The sequence below is a fragment of the Amblyomma americanum genome, chromosome 11 (genome assembly GCF_052857255.1).
Source record: "Amblyomma americanum isolate KBUSLIRL-KWMA chromosome 11, ASM5285725v1, whole genome shotgun sequence".
Classification (NCBI taxonomy): Eukaryota; Metazoa; Arthropoda; class Arachnida; order Ixodida; family Ixodidae; genus Amblyomma; species Amblyomma americanum.
This window is the reverse complement of record NC_135507.1, coordinates 61,058,334-61,077,869: the sequence shown is the minus strand read 5'-3', so window position 1 is coordinate 61,077,869 and position 19,536 is coordinate 61,058,334. Positions and strand designations below refer to the sequence as shown.

Genomic DNA, 19,536 nt, shown 5'->3' with positions numbered 1-19,536 from the left:
AAGGAAACCAAAAGTCAGAGATGAAGTGCTGTGAAACCAGCCAAATCGCGGCTTAAATACAGTGGATATTCCCTAGGCACCTAGCTAGGGAAACCGGTGGCTGATCAAGCGTCCAATGGGCAGACACTCTTCATAGTCTCTTCCCTAACCCCGTGACCGCTCCGCCCCCACAAACACTTGTACAGGCGATAAGGAATCCTGGCGCCTTGAGGTCCTGGAATGCTGTTTCCGACCGGTTGACCAGGTGCATAAGGTCATTGGCTTTGTAGGCGGTGATCCCCTCTGTGGAAAGATGCGTCCTGACGGCCCCGGGCATTCCAGAGGGTAAGATGAATCAGCCGTGTCCGCCCCCGCTTTGTCCGGCCACGCAAGTGCAAGCGAGCGAGGCGGGTCCGGCACCTTTGTTCGGGTCTTTCTGCCGGTCCACTTGAGGGCGCAGTTCGGGATCAATGCCGCATTCCATACTCCGGACGAAGGGATGAGAGGCCTTTCGTCACAGCTCACCGTCGCCAGGAGTCGTTCCTAATCCTCTTCTCAGGACGACAGCACCTTTGGTCAAACATAGTTCGATGGCGCCTGCCGGGCTCGTCTGTTCCCGCTGTCGGGGCCTCCGATCACAACAATCCGTCCGCCGCCAAGAAGACGCCACGAAGTGGTTGCAGCTGGTCGGTGCACCACGAATGGGCGTCAGAGTCCCAGTCGGCCTCGTAGTAGTCAGTCCACTTGACCTGCACAGCTGGCAAGGGTCCTCAACGGAGCATTAGCGATCCGATCTGAGCTCAGCCCCTTCCTCCGGCTAGGCAGCACGCGGCCAGCCTCAGAACATTGCCAGGTCTTTAATATAGAGCAATATGGCTGCAAATTTTGGTTGACTTAACCCTCGCCAACAGCTCACGCCCGGAAGTCTGCTGAACCAAACCTAGTTCCTCTTTGTTTTTCCTTTTTTTCGCAAAAGACATGCGTCTGAAATTTGGTAAGAAACTTTTTTTTTTTTTTTCGGAAATGAGGTAGGTACGGAGAAGCAAGGAAAAAAAAACGAAACAAAAACCAAAAATGGTACGGTAGCTTTTCTCGAGCATCAGGGCATTTTACGCCAGATTATGCAGGAAAGCTACGACTGAGACCGTCGGCATTCCCGTTTTCCCGCCCTTTTCGGTAGCGGTAGCCCGACTGAGTCACTGGTAGAGGACCGACTACTTCCCCTACCAAACGACGGAAGGGTTTGCTAATCACGGGCACTAGCTTCATCGGAGCCTTCCTTAAATCCCCTGGCTTTCCGACACGCTGACAGGTGTCGCAGGACTTTACATGTAAACTGCTTGACATCTCTGACGCAGCCAGGCCAATAAAACTCCTGTAGAAGCCTAGCTTTAGTTTTCTTCACTCCAAGGTGGTAAGACCAACCCCCACCATGGCACAATTTAAGGATGCCTGCGCGGTATTTCTATGGCACCACGAGCTGATCGAACTGGACCCCCTTTGAGTCCTTGTACTCGGCGTTGCATCTGTTCCTGCCGCGAGCCTCTCCGCTCGTCTCAGAAGCATCGCCTCCTGGGTTTGCCTCTGCCTGACCCGTCGTGGGAGAGCCTTCATTCTTCCTACGATTTACTTCAGCTGCAATATCGCAAGCCTTCGCACGAGTGAGCGCCTGGACGGTTCGATCGTCGAAACTACGACCCTCTTCCAGGAGCATCTGCTCCGACCGATTTGAAAAGTGGTACGGAAATTTTTCCGGCAGATTCGGTGATACCGCTGCCTCCGTTTCCAGAACGCCAAACGGGCCCTCAATTCTAACTTGTGCGATCGGCAAGCATGCGCTATTCTCTTCGGCCACCTGCCTAATCCCTGCACATTCCCCAGTAAAATCAGCTGCGTTTACGTACGTGGGGTAGATTACGCCCATGGTGGCCGCGGAGTCCCTCAGAACCCGGCACGGTTTTCCAATAACCTGCATGTCTTTCAGGTATGGCTCTAGCAGGCGCATGTTCTCATCGCCCGCCTCCACCAAGGAGAGAACGATTTCCTGCTTCCTGCAAGCGTGGGCGAAGTGACCGGGCTCGTGACAACGGAAACACACTGGTTTCTTTCTGGCTTCAAAAGCCTTATCCCTCTCTTTATCGGTCGCCCCCTTTGTGGGGTTGCTTGATTCTGCTTTGTGGCCCTCGTTCCGCTCCCAGTTGCGGCTTGCTGCCCCTCCTGTCTGGATCCGTGGAAATTTTTTTTCTACTTTGGAGCTTACGGGGGCACGCGCACCCTCTGCTACGCGCTTGGCATAGAACTCTTCGGCCAGCTCTGCTGCACTTTCTAGGGTTTTATTTCTCGGCCTGTCCTGCACCCACACGCACATTTCTTCCCTCAAATAGCCAAAAAACTGCTCCAGGCAGATCACCTCTATTACTTTATCGTGAGTTCCGTAAGCCTGTTCTCCCTTTAGCCATTCCTTCAGGTCTGCCTTAAGGTTATACGCAAAATCCGGAAATGACTAGTTAGGCTGTTTTCTGGCTTCCCTGAAGCGGCGCCGAAAGGCCTCTGCGGACAGGCGATACTTTTTTAGGAGTGCTGCCTTTACTTTAGTATAGTCTGCCGCCTCTTCTTTTGCCAGACGAGCGAGTACTTGGGCCGCCTCACATGGAAGAATGGTCAGAAGTTTCTGCGGCCAAGACTCGGTCGGGAACTCGCAACTTTCACATGCCCGCTCAAAGTTCACGAGAAAGAAGTTTGTACGGTTGCAAGAGGTCCTTTATTTTTATTTTTGATGCTGCCTGGCTTGCCACTGTGTTCGGCACCTCTAGCCTAGTGCGTTCTGCCTGTGCAGCCTGAGCTATCTGTAGATCGAGCCGTTTTTTCTCGATCTCTCTTTCATGCTCTTCGCGCTTCCTCTCGTGCTCTTCGCCTTCCTTTCGTGCTCCCTTTTTTCTTCATCCTCTCGCTTCTTTTGTTCCCTTTCCTTCTCCAACTCCTCCTTAATTAGCTCCCAACATTCTACTATCTCCTCCTCGTTTGCACCGAAATCCTCAATTGCCCTAATCAATTCAGGTTTTCTACGGATCGACCCACAATCAATGCCCAATTCCCCGCATACGAGAACTAGGTCTGGTTTGCGCAGCTTCTTCTAGTCCATGACTATTTAAGCAACGGCAAGTCTCTACTCACGTGGTCAGAGGAGCCCCGGCTGCCTCTTATACCAACCTTCGATTACCTAGGCTAACAATTTTCCAAAGTTGTAAAACCTGGCAATGCTCCAAGAGAAAGACCGCGCACTTACCATACCAGAGTCAGGACCAGGCGCAGACCATCCCACCGCTGCCAACCAGTTAATATGCTTGGGTATCGGGACCGAGGTCTTCACCGCATGACGATGAACTCTGCAGACGACGAAGGGAAGCCTTCAGGAGGGTTGGTAAACTTGAAGGTTTATTTACATATTTACAAGAGAAGCAGGGAGACCAAAAGTCAGAGATGAAGTGCTGTGAAACCAGCCAAATCGCGGCTTAAATACAGTGGATATTCCCTAGGCACCTAGCTAGGGAAACCGGTGGCTGATCAAGCGTCCATTGGGCAGACACACTCTTCATAGTCTCTTCCCTAACCCCGTGACCGCTCCGCCCCCACAAACACGTGTACAGGCGATAAGGAATCCTGCCGCCTTAAGGTCCTGGAATGCTGTTTCCGACCGGTTGACCAGGTGCATAAGGTCGTTGGCTTAGCAGGCTGTGATGCCCTTCGTGGGAAAGAGGCGTCGTGGAATGTGGTTTCCGACGGGTTGACCATGTGCATAAGGTCGTTGGCTTTGTAGGCGGTGATCCCCTCCGTGGAAAGATGCGTCCTGACGGCCCCGGGCATTCCAGAGGGTAAGATGAATCAGCCGTGTCCGCCCCCGCTTTGTCTGGCCACGCAAGTGCAAGTGAGCGAGGCGGGTCCGGCGCCTTTGTTCGGGTCTTTCTGCCGGTCCACTTGAGGGCACAGTTCGGGAGTAATGCCGCATTCCATACTCCGGACGAAGGGATGAGAGGCCTTTCGTCACAGCTCACCGTCGCCAAGAGCCGTTCTAATCCTCTTCTCAGGACGACAGCACCTTTGGTCAAACATGGTTCGACGGCGCCTGCCGGGCTCGTCTGTTCCCGCTGTCGGGGCCTCCGATCACAACAGTGTCACTGAGCTGAGCCTATCATGGTGTCTTTGTTTATATATGCTGAACTAAGTCTGCGAATGTAGCGAATGGTGTAACACCCCACAAAATGCTTGCATTTAGCTTGCGTAGCATAGACAGCGTTGATTTATACTCATTTTCTGCTTTTATCTGCACACTACGCGAGCAGACGACACATAGACGAGACATGGAGGAGCACGTTTAACGCGCTCTCCTGATTGGGCGAGGTGGTCTCCACCTTCCATAGTGCTGCAGGGAACTTATTAGATGGAGTATAGTAGTGCGAAACAACACAAAATGTTGTGCACAGCCAAGGGGCAGTCCAGTGTTCGTGATGTCACAAATGACATGACTACACAGTAAAATCTCATTAATTCGTACTTCAAGGGACTGGAAGATATGTTCAGATTATCCTAAAGTTATAATTATCGAATGGCTCCGGAAAAACTGAAGAACTGCTGGCGGAACGGTAAATTCAGTGGTTAAGACTGGCCGATATATGCCTTAATTTGAGATGAGAACAGTGCGGCAATGACTGTTTCTCACATTTCCATCAATACTGTTGCATGCATGCTGTCAGGGCCATCAAAGCAGAATTGCTTTTTAATCGTAAGAACCTCCCGCATCCTTCATGGTGCTACGCAGTGGAGCTCCACTACTTACCGTATCACATCCATTTTAAGTGGCACCATCACATTTGTGAAGGCTTCACCGCATAAACAGCGAATGGCATGTGAAAAGCATGCAGTTTTGGCGCACTGAAAGAATGTAACCATGTGGACGGAAGTGAAGGAAACGGTTCAGAAGCACTGAAGCAGCAAGAAAAAAAATGGGGAAAGGAAACACCAGCAATGCTGCAGTCAGCTTCTTCTAAAACAGTGCTTAGCTGAGTTAGGTTAGCTGATAGGTACTTGCTGACCATTGCTGCAGGCTGGCGTAAAGTTGAGAAAAGCGAAACCGAAACTAACTGGTTGGTCTGTTCTCGGAGACGGGACCGTTCGCTCGTCGTCACGCCTGCTCTCACATCAGAGGTGTGGGCGACTCTGCAGCATGGAACTCAGGTTCTTTAGTAGGGCTATCTTGACAATTTTTCACCGTGTTGGTCATACCTGGATGTGTCCTCATTCAGGAGCTTCTTCGAAATTAGCCAATGAGAGTCCCGTAGCGTTCGAATTATCAAGCATCAGATGCCATAAGTATACATGGGCATTAGCTGGGACCGAACTGGCAGTTTGAATTATCTGAATTTCTGAATTAAGGGGTTTGAATTAGTGATCTTTTATTGTATATTGTAAAGAGCAGAGGTAAAACAAAGTAAACATACATGGAATATTAAAACAGGGATGTTGTACTCTAGAAGAGGGGATATTTGGGCTTTTTGGTCATTGCACAATTTCTGTTCCATGGTGTCTTACCGACAAATACTAATTACCAAGCTTCAGCCGCCGCGGTGGCTGAGTGGTTATGGCGCTCGGCTGCTGGCCCGAAAGACGGCGGTTCGATCCTGGCCGCGGCGGTCGAATTTTGATGGAGGCGAAATTCTAGAGGCCCATGTACTGTGCGATGTCAGTGCACGTTAAAGAAGCCCAGGTGGTTGAAATTTCCAGAGCCCTTCACTACGGCGTCTCTGATAGCCTGAGTCGCTTTGGGACGTTAAACACCCATAAACCAAACCAAACCTAATTACCAAGCTTCACATTGCTTCAAGGTTCTTACTTGTTTGTGAGAGAGCGATTGCAACGATTGCACAAGTTTGTTCATCTCAGCAGACCACATTCACAGGACTGCTGTGGTAGGAGTGACATTTGTTTCAATCGCAAAGCAACAATACATCGCATTAAAGATTGCAGTCCGAGGAACAGTCTGAGTCTAAACTAGCCTTTGATGCCCCCGACAGGCCTGATCGAACTGGTGTGTCGGCTGCTGCGGACGAGCAAAGGGGATGCTGATGTTGTGGGTCTCAGCAATGCCCTCCACCACCTGGTGGCCATGGGTTTCTACCAGGACGATGTGCACCTGGAGACCGTCCTCAAGACTCTGGCTGCCTCGTTCGTCGAGCTCAGGTCCGTTCGTGGATGTTTCTCCCAAAATAGGTTGTGTTGCCTCGCTGTGCAGTTGTTGTCTTCTTGTCCCAAAAAAGTGTCAGGTGGAGTGTATATATACCGTGGAAGAATATCATCATCATCATCATCATCACCTTCATCATCGTCAGCCGAACTGTATCAACTGTGGGACAGTGGCCTCTCCCAATCATTTTCAGTTGCAGTAGCCAACCACTTTTTTGGGACTCCAATAGTTTGGACTTGCATGATATTTCAGACTCCACTGAGGAACCATCAGGCACCTAGTATTAGGAGCATGTACATATTCATGACTGATATTTCGGACCCTGTGGAGTTTAAAAGTCGATTTTCGGACTAAAATAGATGTCGGCAATGCTGCCGGAGATCGTTTTTAGACTGAAAGCTTATTTTTTGACCCAACATAGATGCAAGTGGGCACTGCCGTCACAAACAACCATTCCTTTGCTACCGTAGAAGGTGCACACCATATTTAAACAAAGGCAATCGGACGGCTGGCTTGGATAGACTTTGCTATTTGATTCGTGTTGTTGCCATTGAAGTTAGATTGGCACGCCCTTTGTTGCCATCAGGGTGGCCTACAAAGAAAAGCACGCGATTGCATTGAAAACAGGGCAGTGTCAGTGTCCACCCCACTTAGACGACGCCGCATGTGGTGTGGGTCAAATAGGGGGACTTATGAGTGGGTGCAACCAGAGGCGCTCGCTACATCTCGCTTCTTCCAATGGGTTCCCTCCCTGGATCTTTGTGACCATCGTTGCCCCAGGAAACACAAAAACACTGCTCTCGGTACGCTTGGCACGGGGTATGCGGGAAACTGTGATGTTCGCTATTTTTGATGCTAGTTTGATGCGAAGCGGTTTTTTTTGGGGGGGGTCACATATTTTTCGAACTTTTTGATTACATTAGACTCCTACTAAGACCAACTCGGTTAAGAAGAATCCTGGGTAAGGCGAACAATCGGATTCAATGTAAAAAAAAAAAAAATCTGCTTAAGACTTAACGCATGATTCAGTTAACTTGCACTTTCGCAGAGAGCACAAGCCCCAGCGACCCTGCACAAGGCCCTCCTTAGGCATCTATGCGGCATTGTCAAGCAAAGATATAAAACGTTTCCACACAAGAAAGCACACCCTGACAGGTTAGCTTCCGTGCAAGCTTTACGACATTGTGTGGAGAAGCTGCCGTGCAGGGCCGTGTTTTGTACTGAGACTGGGGAGCGGTACAATCAAGACAAGCGGACAACACCGCATAAGAGCACCACGATACACGAGCGCAAAAATGCGTGGTGTTGTCTTCTTGTGTTGATTGTAGCGCTCCCCAGTCTCAGTATGTACGACCAACTAACCCCCATACAAAGCTTTACTGCCGTGTGTTTTGCAGGGAAGCTTTCTTGCAGATGCGGAAAAGGCAGGGCATCTTCGCTCTTGCCTGCGTGCTACACTGAGTTGCCAGATCTCATAATTGTGCGTGTGTCACGTGCCATGTGTTGCCACTGGCGGACTAAAGGAGTGTAGGCATGGAGTAGACCCCCTCGTTGACTTAGGGTGTAAACAGTTGGGAGCCAAATTTTCAACTGATAATGGCCCAATGCAGGTTATCACGACGTATAGATGGCCAGATATCGACACTACATGGGCACTGCCTGTGGTGGACAAGGTTATCACGACGTTGTTGCAAATGGGTTGCAAGCCCCAAGGGTAGCGTTGGCCTGGCGGCCTGGGGCACAGCTGGAAACATCCGAAGGTCCCGGCAAAGGATGAGTCGACTGGCAATAGAACAACTTGTTTATTCTGGCATCGCAAAAGAGCAGCCGGTCAGGGCGACCACGTTACTCGAAGGAAGAAATCGAAGTCTCTCTTTGGCGTCCGGGGCAGCTGCTTTTATACCCACGGAGTCGAGGGCAAGAAGGAACGGCTCGGGATGAGTCGCACTAGACGGCGACGCACGGACATGTTGAGACGTGAAGTGACGCGTCCGCCGGGCCGGCGCCGGTCAGACCTCCTCGCCTCCCAGTTGGGGAGCTCCTCTCCCCGGCTGCCGCGCTTTGACAAGCGTGGGCACCAACATGCACACACACACACGCACACACGGCGACACGTGGCATTGAAACCTGCCTGGACGCGCTTGGCGGGAGGCGTTACGGCAGCACTGAACGGGCCCAAAATGACCGCCACTTTGAACGAAGCACCGGCGTCCGTTGCATCTGCGCCGGCTATACCGCACGTCGTAGGCGAAACGTAACAGACCGCCCCGCCGGGAGAAGGAGATCCCGATGGTCAGGGGACTGCATCCGCTGTCCGCAGGGATGTCGCTCGATGATGCTCGTAATCGAAACCGGTTGTCCCTCGACGTTGCTTGAGCGCAGCGCACAGAGAAGGCCTCGTTCTCAGGTTCAGGTTCACACAGGACACTGCAAAGTGACTTCGGGAGAGTTGCCATTTTTGTGCTCGTTCCCAGCAAGCGTTAGAACTATGCCGAAATGCAACCGCTCAGTCAGCAAGCACGAGACAACCCTCACTAAGCTCTGCCAGGCTCTTTCCCCTTTTATACTATACTGCCTAGTTCCTTACAGTAGTCAAGCAGCACTCAGAACGCGTCCACAAATTGGAAAATTGCACTAGAAAGCACATAATCACTTTGAAACACTAAACAAAAGCAATATGTTAAAAATCCTGCCTCAGGAAGAAAACATCAGTAACAAACAACTTTGAGGCGGATTCCTACGTTAGGGGCTTCGACTTAAGCCATCGGCGTTACTGTTGAGACTCCCCTTTTTGTAACGCACCTCAAAGGAATATTGTTGCAAAGCGAGGCTCCAGTGCAGGAGGCGGCCATTTTTGGGAGAGATGGTCTGCAGCCATTGGAGAGGGCAGTGATCCGTCTCAATGATAAACCTCGAGCCGGCTAGGTAACATGACAATTTCTGAACGGCCCACACGAGACACGCACACTCTTTCTCGGTGGCGCTGTACGCCTGCTCACGACAGGTCAGCTTACGACTAGCATACAGGACGGGGTGTTCCACTTCTCCATTGTCCCTTTGGCACAGTACAACGCCCATGCCTCGCTCACTAGCATCGCACTGAACAACGAACCCTTTTGTGTAGTCTGGCGATCGTAGCACAGGCTGGCTTGTTAGGGCACTCTTTAGGGCACTAAAAGCTCTTTCCTTTGTCTCGCTCCAGACGACTGTTTGGGGCTCTGTTTTTCTTAGAGCATCCGTCAGGGGAGCCGCGATATCGGAGTACCTGGGGATGTACCTCTGATAGTAGCCGGCGACACCTAAGAACGACCGAATATCGGTCTTCGTGCGCGGTTGCGGGAAGTCTCGCACAGCGGCCACCTTTATTTCAGAGGGGCGGCGTTGACCTTGTCCAATCACGTGACCGAGGTAGACAACCTCGGCCTGTGCTAATTGGCACTTGGGAGCCTTGACTGTCAAGCCCGCTTCGCGCAGGCGGGTTAGCACTGCCCGCAAGTGTGCCATATGCTCAGACCAGGATGCGGAGAATATCGCTATGTCGTCTAAATACGGTAAAGCGAATTCTTCCTGTCCCCACAACACTTTGTCCATGAGGCTTGAAAAGCAGTATGGCGCGTTCTTCAAACCAAAACTCAAAACTTTAGGACGGAATGTTCCCATTGGTGAAATGAACGCCGCATACCTACTAGCCTCTTCTGTAAGTGGAACCTGCCAATAACCCCTGACAAGATCTAGGGTGGAAATAAACTGAGCGCTACTAACTTTCTCAAGGCGCTCCTCGATGTTAGGGATCGGATAAATTTGATCCTTAGTGATGGAATTAAGCCTGCGGTAGTCGACGCAAGGACGAGGTTCCTTGCCCGGTACCTCAACTAAAATCAAAGGGGAGGTATAATCACTCTCACCCGCCTCAATAACACCGAGCTGTAGCATTTTCTTTACCTCAGCCTCCATAATATCGCACTGGCGGGGTGACACCCGGTACGCCTTGGATCGTACTGGCTCTGGGGAGGTAAGTTCTATATCATGAGTAAGGACAGAAGTCCTACCAGGCCTCTCAAAGAACTGACCTTGAAACTCTTGTAAGAGTTGGTGTAGTTCGGTTTTCTGCTCAGCCGACAGCGGTGCTTTAATGATTAAGTCACTAATGACCTGATCAGTGTCTTCCCTGTTCGTCACTGAGCCTATTCCCGGAAGCTCGACCGGAAGCTCTTCTAACTTTCCCGTGTCGGGCATTTCCTCTCCAGTACCTGGTGCCTTCAACGCCACAGGCTCAATTTTATTCAGTTCGGACATGCTCTGAATATCAGCTTGCTGCGCCTCCGACCCTTTTTCATTGTTCGACAACGTCGGCCCCGCAACTACCGCCTTTGCAGCGAGCTCCCGAACTCTCGATCTGGTTAAGGCCTGAACGCTAGCCTCACCAAACAAAAGCCCCTTCTCGCGCAGGAGGTGATCGGACCTGTTCGAAAATAGGTACGGGTACTGGGGGGGCAGCATAGATGACACTACGGCCTCCGTCTCAAGTGCTCCGAAAGGTCCTTCAATAAGCACTTTTGCTACGTGCAGACACACGCTATGAGCTTCCACGGCTTGCTTGATCCATGCGCACTCGCCCGTGAACATATCGGGTTCTACGTAAGAGGGGTGAACTACATCCATTGTAGCTGCGGAATCACGAAGCACTCGGCACTCTTTCCCGTTCACGAGGAAGTCTCGCATGTAAGGCTCGAGAAGCTTCATGTTCTCATCAGTGCTACATAATGACAAACACACGACTTCTCTTTTTGTTTCTGGACACTGCGCCGAAAAGTGACCCGGCTTCTGGCACGTATAACACACGCGCGCTTGCCTCCTCTCGAACCGCTTTCTGCGTTCGGCTTCGGATGCCGCCGTCTCCTTACGTTCGGTCGGACTGCTTTCACTCGCATCCGCACTACGTGTGTCCCCCCTTTCTCTCATGGGTGTGAACGTCGGCCTCTCAGACTTGGAGCCAAATTCACCCTTTTGACCGTCCTTAGCTCCGCGAGCCCGACGCGTCACAAACTCCTCGGCTAGCTCGGCGGCTTTAGCCACTGTACTAACGTCTGGCCTATCCAAGACCCAGTACCGCACGTTCTCAGGTAACCGACTATAAAACTGTTCCAGCCCGAAACACTGCAGAATTTTCTCGTGGTCACCAAACGCTTTCTCTTCTTTGAGCCACTCCTGCATGTTTGACATAAGCCTGTAGGCAAACTCTGTATATGACTCACTTCTGCCTTTTTCATTTTCCCGAAACTTCCGACGGAACGCCTCCGCTGACAGCCTGTACTTTTTTAGCAGACTCGATTTCACTTGGTCGAAATCCTCTGTCTCCTCTCTTCAAGCGAGCGACTACGTCGGCCGCCTCGCCGGGTAACAAAGTGAGCAAGCGCTGTGGCCACGTTTCCCGAGAGAACCCCTGCTTCTCGCACGTTCGCTCAAAGTTAACCAGGAACAAACCAATGTCCTCTCCAAGCTTAAACGGCCGCATCAGGTCAGTCATTTTGAACGATACTCGTTCTCCTGCACCGTGTGCCTGACTTCCATTACGAGCGCGTTCCATCTCTACCTCGAGACGCTTCATTTCCAAAGCGTGTTGACGGTCGCGCTCGTCTTTCTCTTTTTGCTCTTTACGTTTGCGCTCGTCTTTCTCTTTTTGCTCCCTCTCCTCAATGGTCTCAAGGCATTCCGACAGCTCGTCATCCTCAGCCTCCAACTCAAGAATAGCCCTTAGCAGTTCTGGTTTTCTGAGTTTGTCTGAGACATCCAGACCCAACTCTCTTGCAAGCTCCAGCAATTTCGGTTTGCGCAACGACTTCAAATCCATGGCTGCTCCGAATGCTGCTTTCTCTACTGCCTACTATTGCCTTGCCGCAAACTAACCCGGCAGCAACGACAACACAGTTACCAGCTCTGTTTCTGACACTAACAAAAGCCTGGCAAAACTCAGAAGAAGAAAGTCCCGCACTCACCAAACCTCGCAGCCAAGAATTCAGCGCAGTTGTTCCGCTGCAGGCAACCAGTCATCACACAGGGCTCGTTGCACTGCTCCCGGATGGTCGTTGTGCTGCTCAGCATACAGTTGACCGCATATCTTCGCTGCTGGCCTCCGTTGTTGCGATCTCACCGCTGGCAACCAGTTGTTGCAAATGGGTTGCAAGCCCCAAGGGTAGCGTTGGCCTGGCGGCCTGGGGCACAGCTGGAAACATCCGAAGGTCCCGGCAAAGGATGAGTCGACTGGCAAGAGAACAACTTGTTTATTCTGGCATCGCAAAAGAGCAGCCGGTCAGGGCGACCACGTTATTCGAAGGAAGAAATCGAAGTCTCTCTTTGGCGTCCGGGGCAGCTGCTTTTATACCCACGGAGTCGAGGGCAAGAAGGAACGGCTCGGGATGAGTCGCACTAGACGGCGACGCACGGACATGTTGAGACGTGAAGTGACGCGTCCGCCGGGCCGGCGCCGGTCAGACCTCCTCGCCTCCCAGTTGGGGAGCTCCTCTCCCCGGCTGCCACGCTTTGACAAGCGTGGGCACCAACATGCACACACACACACGCACACACGACGACACGTGGCATTGAAACCTGCCTGGACGCGCTTGGCGGGAGGCGTTACGGCAGCACTGAACGGGCCCAAAATGACCGCCACTTTGAACAAAGCCCCGGCGTCCGTTGCATCCGCGCCGGCTATACCGCGCGTCGTAGGCGAAACGTAACAACGTATAGATGGCCAGATATCGACACCACATGGGCACTGCCTGTGGTGGACAGAGAGCCGCATGGTGCACCTTCCCACAGAATTGATAATGGCTAAACTAAGGGAGAAGCAAGATGAGAGGAGAGATGCACAGCTACACAGCTGGGCACTTTCAGAGCACTCGAGGCCTCAAAGATCAAGTCAGGAACAAAATACCAAAAACAAAACAAATGGCAATTGCTGTGGACAAAAGAGAGCAAAAAAGAGACAAGGAAAAAGAAGAAAACAAGACCAGTGCTGTTTTCAAGTAGAACAGTGGGAGTGCTTTGTGCCCTCACTGTTCAGCTTACTTCATGTATATACCGTATTTACTCAAATGTAACGCGAGTTTTTTTCCAGGATTTTTTCTCCTTAAAGTTTACCCTCGCGTTATAATCGAATACCGCACTTCGATTGGCCTAAAGCAGTGCCGCGGTGAAGCCATTTCAAAGCAATCAGCTTCGTTTCGGTTTCCGCAGTTTTGTGATCTTATGCTGACAACATGGGTACCAGGGAAGCCAAATCCTCATTCATCCAAAGTCAAAGCGTTGTCAGTGTCGTTCTCTCATTTTTTTGTGCTCGTTGCGACATCGGGCTCAGCGCATCGTCGCGTCGTGCTCTTGCGGCGTCGCTCGCGGTGTATTGATTCAGTGCACACGATGGCAACGCGTCGTGCTCAATGCGGCGCTCATTTTAAGAGAAAAGTGATCCTGTTAGCTGAAGAGGTCGGGAATTCTACGGCAGCTCGAAGGCTTGACCTCAACGAGTCAATTAGAGTCACTAGGGTCAACCATCTGCGGATGGCGGCTGCAGTGGGAGGGGCTTTTTAAATGTGAGGCCGACCGCAAAGGATTTCGTGAGCCTTGCCACGGCCTTCACGTCCAGCTGGAGAAAAAAGTGGCGGACTTTGTTATCGAGCAGCGCTACCGTCTCATGGGGGTCAGTGTCGAGCTGATCCGTGGGAAAATTAGAGACGTTGCTCGGGAGATGGGAAGTTCAGAGCATCTCGTGGTCGGGCGCAGACGTTCATGGAGAGAGGAATGGATACTCTCTGCGGCGAACAACATCGATGCGGCAGAAGTTACCGGGAGAGTTCGATAGCGAAAAGGAGGACTCTGTTTCTGAGAACTCGGCCTCCGAAAGCGAGGAAGATGAGCAAGCATGTTCGCCACGATGTCAATTAAAGATGCTTTGTTTTACGTCCCTAATCCTCGCGTTACATTTGTGCTTTTATTTTTTTCCCGCTAGGCAGCATGTAAAGTCACCCCTCGCGTTACATTCGTGGTCGCGTTACATTCGAGTAAATACGGTATAGGGTATATTCCACTTGGAATTATCCTCTCACTGCAAGGTCATTTTATACATTGTTTTCATGTAACACGTATTTGGATGCCCTTAGTGTATGTACATATCTTTTTGGAGGGAACTTCTGTTAAGACAAACTTCTGATTAGTCGAAAAAATTTTCTAGTCCCTTCATGTTCATCTTAAGGGAGCCTAATGTGTTTGGACAACACTTCAGGTCCCGCTGAGTCCAAAAAATCGGTCGACGACTGTAACCCTGGCCTGCGCCAGCTACAGCTACCTTGTACCAGCGAATTTCTTGGCCTAATCCGCCCTACACACTCTCTTGCACTCGCTGCTCCGCTTGACTTCTCTTGGAGTTCGCTGTATTACCCAAAGGACCATCGGTTACCTTGCCTTCATATCACTTGCCCTGCCAAGACCATTTCTTCTTGATTTCGACTAAAATGTCATTAACTCACATTTGTTCCCTGACCCACTCTGCCCTCTTCATGTCTCTTAACGTTACACTTGTCATTTTGTAGCGATAGCTACATAACGGCAGCATTTCGAGCCTTCAGCGGGGCGGCGCTGCCACCCTGTGGCTGCGCAGCTTAATTGCACAGTGAGGTTCCTTGAAAAGTTAGAAATTGGCAAAATAAAACTGGGGTCCTGACTATATGCAAACCTCTATATTTTGGATCAGCCAGAGCTCTGGAGTTCGAAATGTAGTGTTTACAGTGGAGTTTTGTGACTTGCGCAGTCACGGATAGCTTTCAGTGCATGTACCTGATGTTGACCTGTGCAGGGAGATGGGCGCGGTGGCACTTGTGGTTCTGCAATTGGCCACCCTGGTGGATGTGGGCCGGCGACTGGCTGGCAGGCGTCGCCGCCTTCTGTGCGCCACGGGGGAGCCCATCGCACGCTCCCTCCTGGACCTGTTCAGCTGGAACTCACTTCAGATCAAGGTTTGCCACAGCCCCTGCTGTTCTTGTTGAGAACCGCTTTTTCCGCCTCCTCGAACATCGGTGCTGGCTAAGGAAGTTGATGGGTGGTCAGTGCTGCCATCTTCACCCATATTTTGGATGTGTCCACCAAGTGGGCATGTCCTTCTTTAGTCAGCGCCAATCCACCCTTTTCACAAGGACGCTCTGGGCATGCACACCTTTTCTCCTCCATCTCCACTGGTTGAAAAGGAAACTACCAGCTCCTAGTGCACATGCGTAGTTCATGTTAGTGGCAGGCGCATGCGACAGGTGGCGGAAGCTGCCAAGCACGCACTTGCCACTTTGCAGGCACAGCTGGCTCCTCATGGAACCAGATCACGCCTGCGGTTGTTGTTGTAGCGGACGAATTTTTGCCACTCCCCAGAGGGCGCAACGCACTGACGTGCCAAGCAAAGCTGCACTTCATTTTCCAACCTGTGTGCTTGCCGTGGCAGCTCTTGACGGTTGTCAGCGCATTATGTAAAGGCCTGGCATCACCACGCATGGTTTCTGCTGCCTGCAGGCAGTCAGTTCCATGAAGAAAGAGCAAGTTAACTCACCTGACAAGTGCAAAATACTGCCGTTTGGAAATGACGCTGTGTTTCGATGTACAGTTTGCTGTGATTTCTAAATGTTTGGGAGTTTCAAACAGCGAAAGGGCATTGCGAATTGGATTGAATAGTAAGTAATACTCCCAAAGTACTTGAAGTTCACAGTATTCGCGCACACCTGGTCAGCGGGTGTGGGAGGATGGTTCTACTGCTTGAACTCACCTGTCTGTGTGTGCTGGTTGGCTCGATACAGGAGCTGGCCCTGGAGTTCCTCGCTCTCCAGCTGAGCCTCCATGGAAGAGGGGCGGAAGATGATGTGGATGATGAAGTGGACGTGTGGCAGTCCCTGGTCAGGGACTGGCATCACCTTCTGATGAAGGAGCTGCAAAAACGCGCCAGCGCATTTCCTGGGCTCAGTCAGTAAGTGCCGTTCCTTGAGGCCCAGTTCCCTCTGCATTGATGCTCTTGCTGTTGTTCCAAGTGGCACGCTCTGAGGGTGGACTGCTATTCAGAGTTTGTAGTAGTCAATGCCATTCATCTCATGCCAAATGTGCTCACTTTATTTCTGATTTGGAATTGGTGAGAAGCTTTACTTAGGATGGCTGTCAGCTTATTCTGGGCATGCTCATGCTCCATATAGCTTCGTCGCGCCACTACCTGTTGTATCCAGCCTTGGCTGCCGCCATCAGGCGTGCCAAGAATGTCAAAATAGAAAACCACTGACGACGATCAAAACCTTTGCAACTAACTGAGTTACATTGAGAGAGAGATGTGAAACCATGTTCTGCAGACTTCGAAAGCATCATGACCAAATTTCAGGTGACCACCGTGTGACACGGCAACCACGACAAGTCGAAGCGAGCTCCCGCTCTAGGACTGTTAGATATTAAACGCCGACTGCAGAGTGCCGCGGTTACGAGTGTAAAGTGTTGACAGCATTTGAACAGCATTTCGCGCTTGCCCTTTTTGTTTTTGTTAAATCTTGGATGGTTCGGAAACCCGCTTAGTATGAATATTTTAAGTGATCCGATGGACTCCTAATTAATGAGGTTCTACTGTGTATGTAAATGACAAGACGAGATTGAACCTCATAATCTGTGGTTTTGAATGAGTGGCAGCCACCGTCCTTATGAGTGCGGTTGTCACACCCCAGGCAGCAGGCGCGAGTCCGGAGGGCTCAGGTGTGGCTGGCCGCCGAGACTTTGGAGCAGATGGAACCTGCAGGAGGAGCCATGGCCACTGCGGTCTCCACCCTGCAGTCCAGCGGGCCAAACCGAGACGCCCAGCCTTGGTGAGCCTGTCTCTGCCAGATCCCTGATCATATGCTGGCACAGTTCCATTCCCTCAAGGGCACAGACCCCCCGCTAACTTCAACTGATGCCTTCCAGCTCGCTTTACACTTTTAGGAATGATGATTCTGGCTTGAAAGCATCTCGTATACTTGACATAAAATTTAACGCAGACCCTGGGGAGATTGCCGATAATTTCTGTCCTGTTCATCTTGCGTGTTAATCGATATATGCCTGGCATCCTACATGTAGTACGCTGCCTTTTTGTGCAGTAACTAAAAGCTTAATTTGTAAAAGCTTGCACCCACTACTGTAGGTTCAAGAGTCTCAACTTTTCCTGTGCAAGCGTTGCATTGTGTGTTTAACAAGCTGCAAGCCTTCTCTGGAAGTAGGAAGAAGATTTGACCCTCATCAAACATATTATGATTCGCAAGAAAAATAATTTTTTGTGCATTGTCATAGGAAAACAACCATGTGTGATGAGAAATGTGATTTTAAATTTGATGTCTTTGAAGCTTTACCACATGTAATAATAGGTAGCACATTTTCCAGAATCCTGCATTATACTGCAGCTCAAAAGTCTATGTTTAGAAAAATATTTCCACCGATGAAAAGATTATTCTTAATTCTGAAGTGAAATAAGCATTTTATATAAATTTATATAAAATGATACATTTTTAAATAAGCTCTTTGCTCTTGCATGTTCAGATATAAAAAAAAGGTAAAATTTTTCAAATTCCTGAAGTTTCTTCGAACAAAGAAATTTCAGCTGCTGTGTTGCGCACTCAAACAACGGAATCTTTTCATAATTATGTTCTTATCCATCCTCATAAAATTTTTCCTGTTTGCCACAAGGTGTCACTGCTTAACCGGAGCTGTGGTGCTGTGCCATTGAGGGAACAGGTTCCTGCAATGTGCCATGATGGTGGTTTATCATCCTCCTCCCTTCGTTGTAGGTTGGAGGTCCTCGCCTGCTACCTGTGGAAGTACCCCGGCACTGCTGGTAGGGCTTCAGCCGTCCTTAGGAAACTGCTTGACGTTCTCACCCAGTGCCATTCATCCTGCAAGATGTGAGTGGCTCCGCTCATAGCCTCTTGTGGTTCTTTGCAAGGGCAACTGTGGGAGAGTTCTTGAGGTTGATATGTTCAAAGAAAACTTTTACTAAAGTACCATAGCCAAGTGCCGTTTCATTTCAGTGCAGGCAGGTTTTAAAGCTTCTGATGCATTCAGCTCAAATGTGATTTCTGTATTCAGCCCCGCATCTGTGGGGTCATGATTTGCTCGGCCGTTGATACTTGCTTAGTGAGGAAATGTTGTTTTTCAGGCATTTCAGACACTTAACGAATGTGGTTAGCTTGCCGCCCATTCGTGAAAATGACTTGCCAGTCCTTCAATATGCACATGAGTTTTTGTGGCAGTGCTTGGCACTGTCAGTAGGCACTGCTGGGGGTGGTGGTATAAAGTGGAAATCTGCTGCAGCTTCTGAGTATGTGTTCTCTTAAAACCTCCAAGCATTTTCTTCAGCCATACCACATTGTCTTATCACATTGTTGTGTGCTTTTAAGTACCAAATGCTCGTGGGCTAACCACTTTGAATAGTCGCAGATAACACTTGCTGACTGGCTGCCGTTCGTTGCTATTCATGGGTAAGGCACTGAACAGTATGTGTTATACTTGGAGGGAACGCAAGAAATGGTTAAACTGGCTCTTAACTCGAGAGGAGTAGGTTTCGCCACGGAGTGAAAGAAAGACGTGAAGACCTCGAGAGGAGCATCCGGAAGCCACGCTCCTGCTTCGTGGTGAAACTTGCTCTCTTGTGTATTTGGAGCCAGTTTAACCATTTCTCTTGTTCCCTCTAAGTGTGACACATTCTGTACGTTCCCATTTCACTGGTGGTAATTTGATGGGAAAAAGAAATGCAACTAATCAATAGGAGTGTTTCGAGCTGCCCTGTCCAGTGCCCATTTGCAATTTTTTCCTTTCCATACTCCACTCAATTATTTCAGTGCCTTCCCTTTCTTAGCGACCGGCGCTGCTTTCTTTCCACATTCATAGCCGCCTTCTCTTTTGCACTATGCCATGTGCTTTGCCCCGTGGTCGTTGAAAAGCTGGCTTCTCCTAACAGCTCTCCAGCCTGGCGGCAAAGGTTGCTTTGGCTGGCTTGGGAATTAAAACTTGAAGGAATTTAAAACTTTCTGCTGAAGGAAATTAGCGGCCTTAGCTGCATGGATGATGAATGCTTTGCTGTAAGGTGCCAGCTTGAAAAAAGAAAAAAAATAGAAAATTTCCTTAGCTTGTTTTTAGGTATGTCGTTAATCGCGGGGTGTCCTTCCCTTCTCACTTCATGTGTAGAGCAGGCACGAAGGTTTAAGAGGGGACAGTAGGAAATGTATTATTCACTTGCCATAACCTGCTGATCTGGCTGGCATTGGAATCAAGCAGGCATTGGCCGA

At 50.3% G+C, this 19,536-nt stretch overlaps 1 protein-coding gene across 1 annotated transcript in view; it reads left to right on the top strand.

Moving 5' to 3' along the window:
- The window catches only part of tefu (Serine/threonine-protein kinase tefu), a 192,362-nt gene that overhangs the window by 13,867 nt on the left and 158,959 nt on the right, over positions 1-19,536 (top strand). Inside the window, 5 exon segments of the mRNA XM_077642331.1 lie at positions 6,048-6,213; positions 15,066-15,225; positions 16,048-16,214; positions 16,948-17,085; positions 18,040-18,153. Of these exon segments, the coding sequence (XP_077498457.1) occupies positions 6,048-6,213; positions 15,066-15,225; positions 16,048-16,214; positions 16,948-17,085; positions 18,040-18,153 (745 nt within the window).